The 9752-nt window shown below is 37.1% G+C and overlaps 1 protein-coding gene across 1 annotated transcript in view; it reads right to left on the reverse strand.

Annotated features, from left to right (window-relative positions):
- Nucleotides 1-7514, reverse strand: part of tbc1d10b (TBC1 domain family, member 10b) — a 17563-nt gene extending 10049 nt beyond the window's left edge. The window contains exons 1-2 of the mRNA XM_016487807.1: nt 7058-7514; nt 2213-3090 (exon numbers count right to left, since the gene is read on the reverse strand). Of these exons, the coding sequence (XP_016343293.1) occupies nt 2213-3069 (857 nt within the window). The 5' untranslated portion in view covers nt 3070-3090; nt 7058-7514. The remainder of the gene's footprint in view (nt 1-2212; nt 3091-7057) is intronic.
- Nucleotides 7515-9752: the final 2238 nt, after the last annotated feature.

A 9752-nucleotide genomic window follows, 5' to 3' on the forward strand; every position in this document is an offset into this window, starting at 1 on the left:
CCGTCTTTTATGTGGCATGACAGATCGCTGTATAAACGCCTTGGAGAGCCGCTTCTGGGACGGTTCAGAGACGTGCTGGTATAATCCCAACACAAGCACTGACTAGAGCGGCCGCGATCAGCTCCAGTTCCCGTGTCTGAGCCGTGACGCCTCGCAGATTTGTGCAGAGAGGAGCGCGAGTGAACGCGATCATTCCTTCCTCTGTACTACTAGTTTTAACGCGAATAAACATGACTGAACATCTCAGGATTTTTTCATTGATCTTTTCCATTCAATTTATAATTTTATTTTATACTGCAAGCACTATAAAAGCACCACAAATGTAGTCTACACAACTAGTGCACTACACTCCAAATAACATTTCAGTCACTATGGTCACTGTGAGGTGTTCTTGTACGAAAAATGTGTTATAATTCTTGATTAAAAAAATTCCACAAAAAATTGATGAACACATATTATTGAGGTTTGTTTTCGCGTGTGACACAAGCACATTTGACCTTTTATTTGCTTTTATGTGCTCTATATATGTGTGCTGATCAATGTTTATTCTGTGAATAAAAGCATAATTTAAATCTGTTCATCTTATGAAGCAATCATGTCTCTTAAGAAGACTGGGACTAGCTTGACACGCAAATGTACATAAGTTAAATTTTCATGTATGAAATATAGTGTGAAGTACGAAGTAGAAACATATATGGAACCTATTAGAAACTGAAACAATTCTGTATATATATATATATATATATATATACACACATATAGAGAATGTATATATATATAAAAAAAAAAAAAAAAAAAGTGTAGTTTTTCCCCCTGCTGTACCGAAATCATACCAAACCGTGACGTTAAAACCGAGGTACGTACCGAACTGTCATATTTGTGTACCGTTACACCCCTAATATATATATATAATTACAGTTAGTGGATGAGCGATTTAAACTAAATCTCTCAATATTTTTCTGCCTTTGACAATATTCAATATACATGTTTATGCACTTGTTCAGAAATGGCTTAGAAACACTAAAACACTAGTTTAAAACAATCAGTGCTCGTTTCCCCCAATGTTTTGCACTAAATTAACACTATTATTAATTTGTAATTCATAACCTTTATTTATAGAAAATGACAATACACAATAAATATCAATATTTACCTACTTTATTTTACTAATGCATTCAATAAATATTATTTTTAATATATAAAAAAACTGGAAACTGGATTTCTTGGAATATTTGTAGTGATGATGAATCGTGAAAAAGAATCATAGTTTTAATTTGATTCTTTGTAACGGACAATTTGAACCGATTCATAAAAATTAATCAAATTTACGAACTCTTAAGGCCAGTTCACAACCAAGGAAGAACTGTAACTATAAAGTTTAAATAATCTAATGATAGTCTAATTTAATGAGAAAGGGAAGTCAACACCACCAGCTAAATGATAACGACATATTGGTTAGAGCACTTTCAGAACTACTTTTTCCAACTGATGAGCAATAAAAAACATTGCCTAATCAGAATCCAGCTGATGTTAAAGAGCATGAGCATGTATAGTGGCAAAGGACATAACCGCAGCATACACTTATAATAAACAGAATGTTGTTGTGCATTAATGTGGATGCTAATATAGTTATCTTTATAGTTGTTGTTAAAGTTACTGTTCTTGGTGCGAACAGGCATTAAAACTACATCTGTTACTGATGTTTAAACTAGAAATGAAAGTTGGAAGACAAGGATAGATCACAAAACTAGTCTGGTCTTTAGGAAGCTTAATGGTCAAATACTGTAAAACAGCATTGCTATAATCATTGCTATATTCAGATGAATATCCTGAATCACTTGAAAACACATCAGATTATGAAAGAAAAATGGTTTATGAAGTGTTTCATGTTGATTTGAGCTATAATTTGATAAGTAACATTAACTCCATTAATTTTAAGTAAACTTATTTTAAAATAATATTATATTAATCTTAGAATTATTTAAGTTGACTACTCTGTATAGTCGAAACTCAAATGCAGAAAATGTTCAATATGTTTACAGGAAAGGTATATATTTTTACAGGGGAAAATACCACAAATATTTACATGCTGAAATATGCCAAATGCTCTTATAAACTAAATTGGTGTCTTTTGCTCTAAGTGCTTATAAGGAAACCATAAAAGTAGCATGTGAGAATATGGTTTTGTGTCATTCAGTTCACACACACCCACCTGCCCTCATTATACTGTGCTCCTCCCAGGAAGCCATATTTATCAGTACGCCTCACTGGACCGTTGATCTCCGAGTCTGACCCAAAAGAGCTGCCGTCCTCGCCGAGCCCCGACAGAGACTCCAGCGTGCCCGACATTAGGCTGGCTGACTCCAGGTAGCTGAGCGTGTCCGGGGCTGGTCGCGAGTAAGCAGAGGGCAGAACCACTGACCAAGCGGACTCCTGCACCAGTACGGCTGGGGGCTCAGCCCTGGAGGGTGTGCAGGGGGGCTCAGGGGTCACCTTGGCAGTGCTGGGAGTGTTGGGTTCGGGGTTCTGGGTGGACTCGTGCTGGGGGACTGTTTGTGCTTCTGTTTGCCTGGAGTCTTGTGAAGAGGGGGCCGGATTGGAAATGGGAGCAGGAGGAGTAAACTGAGGAGGAATGTCCACGGGGGGAGCAGGACTGGAAGTCTGGCTGACTTGAACGTTGGGATAGAGATTAGGACTGGGATTAAGTTCAGGCGATGATGGCATCTGTTGCTCTTGTGCTTCAGTGTGTCGCTCCGTTTGGCCGATTAAATCATTTTTCCCATTTCTCTCTCCATCTGGAGCAGCTAGTCCCTCTTCAGGAGGACCAGCAGCGCTCACTGATGCTGTTGAAGAGAGAGCGGCACTGTTTTTGCCTGGTGTGCTCTCCCAAGAAGAAGAGATTTTTCCGCTTGCCTGTAATGTTGGGTTTCCCATCACGGCTCGGTCCCCGTAGAGAGATGATTTTGGGATGGGAGATTCTGAGGGGAGAGGCTGTGGGCTGGAGGGAGCAGGGACTGATGGGTCAGCCATACTGGGAGGGGAGGGAGTGAGGGCGGTGATTTCAGCCATAGCTGCTCCTCACTGATACAACTGATCAAAAGAGAAACAAGAATTATATAGTCAGTAATTATTCCTTAGAAGACAAGAATAAAAACAAACACTGTGATATCATTAAAAGCATGAACTCATTTCGTGAATGGTTTGCAATGAAGCAGGTGTTTAGATGTGACAAATACTCTCACAGTTTGCAGGAAAAGAAAGAAAACATTCATGTAGAATTTTTTGTATCAAATCCTCTGTCAAATTCCACAAGCATGTCTCACATCATAGCACCCCAAAGAAAAAATGTACTCATTAGTTTCACCTGAAAATAATAACATACACACCTAAAAGGCATTAAACTAAAACGGCGTTGCCTAAAACAATCTCTGAGCACTCTGACTCAGGGGCGTAGCCAGCGGACCGGCCTGAATGGCATAGACCCCCCCACTATGATGAATAGGCGTTTCTTATACATATATAATATTTGTTAAATAATTGTTGTTTAACCTATTTTAACACAATTACAAAACTATTCTAACATCTCAAATATTAAAATAAATAAAATGTGTTTTTGCATAATTCTTGATGAGTTTGATTGACAGCCTTGTTACACAATTAGGTGTTATCCAGGCTGTCTCAGGCATGACGCGCCTGTGGATTTGTGTGTTCTTCCATTCAGTTAGCCTACAACACACTACGGAAGACACTACAGTCAGGCTGATTATGAATGTAATTTGGCTCAGCCTGTTTTCAGTTGGTGTTTAAATTAGTTTAGTGTGTGGTGTCTAATAAATTTAAGACCAGCTGTTGTCCCATTTTATAATATTTGCAAACTGACACGCTGCTTCCGTGTACAACTGTTGGCGCAAGCGACATTAAAGTGATTATTACGTTTTGAATATGGATATTTTTCTAACAAAAACGCATCGATTCGCTACAGGAGGCCTTTGTTCACCACCCCGGAGTTGTGTGAGACACTTTTTATTATGGATGGGTGCTTTTTATTTCACTTCTTTTGGACTGATGCACTGCAACACTCGCTGAGTGCCATTAAACAGCTTGAAAGATCAAAGACAATTTTTAATATAACTCCGACTGGATTCGTCTGAAAGAAGAAAGTCATATACACCTAGGATGACTTGAGGGGGAGTAATTTATGGACTTATTTTCATTTTTGGGTGAACTAACCCTTTAACTTGTAGATCTTAGAGAGAGCTGCAATGTGTATTTAACCCAGAATACACACGACCGTACAAAAGTTTGGGTCAGTAAGAATTTTAAATATTTTTGAAAGAAGTCTCTTATGCTCACCAAGGCTGGTGATCAGTAATACTGTAAAGAGAGAAATATTGTGAAACTGTATCACAATTGAAAATGACACTTTTTTTATTATATAAATGCAATTTATCCTGTAAAATAAATCTTTTGTAACATTATAAAAGTCTTTACTGCACCTTTTTCATTTCCAATGCACCTTGCTGAGTAAGTATTAAATTAGTCTTAACCAGTTTAATTGAATTAATAAATATAAAATAAATATTACATTTTAAAAAAATCTGACTGACCCCAAACTATTGATTGGTGGTCTACCTTTAAACAGTCACTTTGACAACCACATTAAAAGTTATGTTTTTATAGATTCTCCGTTCAATTGAAGAAAACGTGAAGATCTAACAAAATATGACCCATCTCAAATAAATGTACTTCTAAACATACAGACTGCTATAACAAGAGTAGAGTATAACCACAAAAAATACAATACAGCAGAAGATGAAAAGGAGACAACCAGCCATTTATGCAAAAATTATACCACATAAACAACCCGTCTACACTTAAATTAAGAATAGGGTATATGTCGAACATCACCTGACCAAACCCGGAAAACAGGTCTCATTGCTTCCGCTTGTCGGAGAACGTGTTAACAGACGTATTAAATAATAGCGATATCTATGGACTTTTAAGATAATCAGTTAAACTAGCTAGCTGTTTTTATTGTTGACGTTTTATAACAATTTTATATCTAAATGTGAAAAGAATAAAAAAAAATAAATAAACTTTTAGATATCAGTCCGCATATGTGATGGACATTGGTTATGATCATCATTGGTATCTACTTTGAAGGCATCTTGAGTAAAACTGCTTCATATTTAACTAAGCATATGCAAAACGCTTGAACCGGAAGCGACGAGACCCGGTTAACAGAATACGGAAATCTGTTGCACATAACCCCTATTAAAATAAATAAAATGTAACAACATGTGACATGATGCATTGTATTTAACCATATCCTCAAGAGTAAGAAACATTCAGAGGACCTTTGTATTGTTCAGTAAAGACAATGGTGATCTGTTTCACAAAGAGTCTCATTTATAGTGAATTATGAAGACGCAGACAAACTACAGTGATTTGATTACAATGTAAGGCTGCGCTAGTAATACAGGTCCAGTTTAGATGTATAGGAACAGGGTACCACTATTTCCTCTTACACTAAGATCTGCCACCTAGACTTCTGCATGATCTATATATAAATGTGTCTGAGTACAGATGCTGACAGGAGGTGAAAAGGAAGTGGTTCCTTGACAGAAGCAATGTGGCTGAATATTCGAACACGCCTGTGAATCCCAAATGCTGTCTAGGCAGACAGCTCAGTAGGTTTGGACACACAGCCCATGTATGATGGTCAAACTGTGGGGTGTCTACAAAAAAATCTGATGGAAGATTCACAGAAGTCAGATGACTATTAAAAAGTAGCGTGTTATAAAGCATTATCTCACAACCAGCTATTAATAACCTCAATGCAAAATTAGTTTTTTTTTTGTTTTTTGTGGTAGATATGGAAAGCCTTACTCATTTTCACAAATCTTTTTTTTTGTTTGTTTTCAAACAGGTGCAAAAACAAGTCAGTGATTCATTTTACACAGTGTAAATAACCATGCGCATAAAGTCAGCTCAAAAAGACCAAAGTAATTTGGTAACTAATTATAAATGATAATTTTCATGAGCCAATACTAATTTACATTCTGGCTGAAAAACGTTTTGTTTGTATGTGATGATAAACCTGTCATACATTTGTAACATTTATGCTGCTATTTGATTCTTAATGTATTTTTTCTTCCCCAACAGTCAAATCCTCCAAACACTCTTGGAGTCAGTTCGACCAAGTAAGTTGTTGACTCGCGAACAGCTCGGATCGATTAAAAAGCCCAAATCGAGAATTAATCATTCATACCGGTTCAATCGATTCACTAAAAAAGATTATATTCAAAAGAACGATTCGTTCATGAATGCTACTTTGTGGGACTCCACCCATACACACCAACTGTGCTCGTTCCGGGTCTCCAAGCCTAATAATATCTAAAGTGTGAGGACGAATAAGTTGTAAACTAACCACACATGTGTACTTTTAGTGTCAGTTTTAAAAAAAGGCAATGGTGTAAACGTGTGAGCGGTCAGTTGTGGCGTAATTAACCACATGTGAGGTGACTGGACAATAATACGCTACCGGATACCGGGAAACATCAATTTAAAAAGGCCAACATCTACACCAAATACATTACGATTTTAAACGCAAGACTAGTCATAAAACACAAGTGAGCAGATAGCACCTGAGACTGCTTAACCCGCAGGAGTCGCTGGATTTGTGACTTCCACGTTTAACCTAAAGCTGCTAACTTAATCGTGCTGTCCGATCTGTCACGCAACATCCTCTCAACAACACAAATATGCCCTTATTATGCTGAGAATCACCATTCACTCCATGGTACATAAGATGTGTATGAAATTGAGAAGTTTCTTTACTGTAATGTACTCATTTAGCCGTTGAATTTGGCCTGCTAACTTGCTAGCTCATGTCTACAGTAACGGCAGTGCGGCCGATCAGCTCAACTTCCCGGTTTACGGCGCAGGAAAATAACTTAGTGCTATTAATTGTGTTCATCTGATTTGTTACATCTGTTCCCTCTGAGAAGAGATAAAAGAGAAGAGCGTGCTCATCCTCCTCATTATTCAGACTCACCCGCAGCTGTGGGATCCGTCCGTCCGTCCGTCCGTCCCGGGGGGGCTCCTGTCTGCTCCGGTTACCGTGACCGCCCCCCCGCCGCCGCTGAACGGATGTAAAGGCGCGAGCGAGACAGGCCGCTGGTAAGCCGCTGGGCCGGTAGAAAAGTTCTAATGATAAAGCCTACAGTACGGTTGGGGTTCTGAGTGTGGAGGGTGGTGTGCTGCTGGGCTAACGGTGTTAGCTAACGCTAAACACTGCCGCTCCGTACGGGGTTTCCACTCATCCGCGCGCCAACAGATCCGTATCACTGTTGGCATTGAGTACACTTGTGCGTTGCGTTTTAAAAATGTCAGGAAACCATCTGAAATGTCAAACGGGTAGCATCCCTGTAAGAGATAGACACGGCCCTGCTGACATTTCGCCGTGTCCGCATTTCCTACAACCAACTCTGAGCGTGCGCGCACCCGTGCCGCAAGGCGTGAACGCGCTGTATCTACTGACGCAACGACGCCCAGCCAGGTCAATGCAGACCACTCGCGTTGAAGTCTATGGTTGAAATGCTTTAACAAATAAAGCTAAATTATTTGTTTTTAGTTCTTTTCCAGATTTCGCAAGTATTTTTAATTTACATCACTGTATTTAATTTCTCCTCTCCTATTTTGTCCATTCTCTCGGTTTTATTTTATACTTCTCATTGTTATTGTCTGTATATTGTTTTGAGCATTAATTTAAAAAAGCACTAACAATGGATCTTCTTCATCCCTGAGAGCAATTTGGTCTTTTATTACGATATATAGCATATGATATAATAAGATAAGGATAATTTTGATAATTTAAAATAACAAATAAATATGTTTAAAATATTTAATATAAAATAAATATATATATGTTAATACAAATTAAATGTTAATTGTTCTTTTGGTTACACTTTTTTTTTTAAGTTCCATCTAGGGGTGTGCGATATATATCGTCTGCGATAATATCGTAATTGTTGATTTACCGATGTGCGATTTGACCATTCAAAAAATGATTCAAAACACCCCTACAGAGTGCACGCATACATTAGGCTAAGTGAAGTCTAGACCAGTGTTTCCCAACCGGGGTGCCGCGGCACTACCGTACTACCGGTTGTAGTACAGTATTGTTTCTGTTTGCAATAGCCCTACTGTGTTGTAACATGGTGTGGTATATGGCCAACTCTGGTAACGCTGCCCTCTCATTCATTGATCTGCTAACCGCTATGTTATGCTCGCATGTTCTGATAATAATAGCTTTCTAGGACTAAACATTATTTGGATAATTGGTAAAAAAATATATATATTTTTTAAATATCTTAACCCTACTGTTAGACCTACCTGAAAAACTAAAAAGCAATTTATTTAATTCGAAGGCCTGTCGTTATTTTTTTATTTGTGCTATTTTTATTAATTTATTTATTTGTGCTTATTTTATTACTGACTGCTTATTTGTAATTTTTTATTCAATTCAAAGTTTGAAATCAAGCTATCTCGTGCTACTGCACCAAAATTACCCCACTGTAAAATTAAAAAAACAATGAGTGAGCAAAAATTTGTGAGATAGCTAGTTATAATGGTAATTAAATAATGTTTACATATGTATAAAAGCCTACATTAAAATCTGTCATATAAATTAGTCTCTTCATTAGAAATTAGCCTACTGATTGCCACCATTGATGGACAATTTTTTTTAATAATATAAAAAATATCTGTATGACATTATATTCTGCAGTTCTTCCCTGTTGTACCGAATATCTATACTTTTCAAATTATCATACCGAAGTTAGAATTTCAAATATTGTGACAATTAATTTTGTAGGGTGCCACAAGTTTGTTAAAATTTCCAAAGGGTGCCGCGACTAAAAAAAGGTTGGGAAACACTGGTCTAGACTAGCGCTAGTGCGCATTTAGAGTGTGTTCTTTCACTGCGTGATTCAGTCTATTACAAATTTACAATACATTTAGAATGATCACAAATTCAATACATGGGGACATAAAATGTATATATTTCTACCATTTCATATAGTTAATCAATATCACACAAAGAGTGCCGTTTCTTTCTCCAACAGCTACCATGATTACAATCGTAGGCCCCAATATCGATTTTTACAACAGTTAAAAAAACAAGTTAATTAAGAGACTTATTAGACACCATATTGCCTGCTTTTGTTCTATTTCGACAACAAAAGTAATTCCAAACACAGCCACAGAGCTGTTTTTGGTCTCTGAGCAACATGACGGTGTTTAGCTCCCGAATGAATCAACTGTTTAAATGATTCGGTTCAATCGCAATGACTCGCTTATTAACAGTGATTTGCTGCCACCTACTGGCGGTTTTAATTTCACATTTAAAGTTTATTTTCATTATTTAAATCATTTCAAATAACAGTATTCAACGTTTTATGTTTAAAATATCAAAACATTATTTATGCATTTGCAAGTGCAGGTTAAATGCATTCATGTTCTGCACTAAACAGTAGTGTGTAAATACATCTACAGGTGCATCTCAATAAATTAGAATGTCGTGGAAAAGTTCATTTATTTCAGTAATTCAACTCAAATTGTGAAACTCGTGTATTAAATAAATTAAATGCACACAGACTGAAGTAGTTTAAGTCTTTGGTTCTTTTAATTGTGATGATTTTGGCTCACATTTAACAAAAACCCACCAATTCACTCTCAACAAATTAGAA

The sequence above is a fragment of the Sinocyclocheilus anshuiensis genome, unplaced genomic scaffold, assembly GCF_001515605.1.
Source record: "Sinocyclocheilus anshuiensis isolate Anshui unplaced genomic scaffold, SAMN03320099.WGS_v1.1 scaffold813, whole genome shotgun sequence".
Classification (NCBI taxonomy): domain Eukaryota; kingdom Metazoa; phylum Chordata; class Actinopteri; order Cypriniformes; family Cyprinidae; genus Sinocyclocheilus; species Sinocyclocheilus anshuiensis.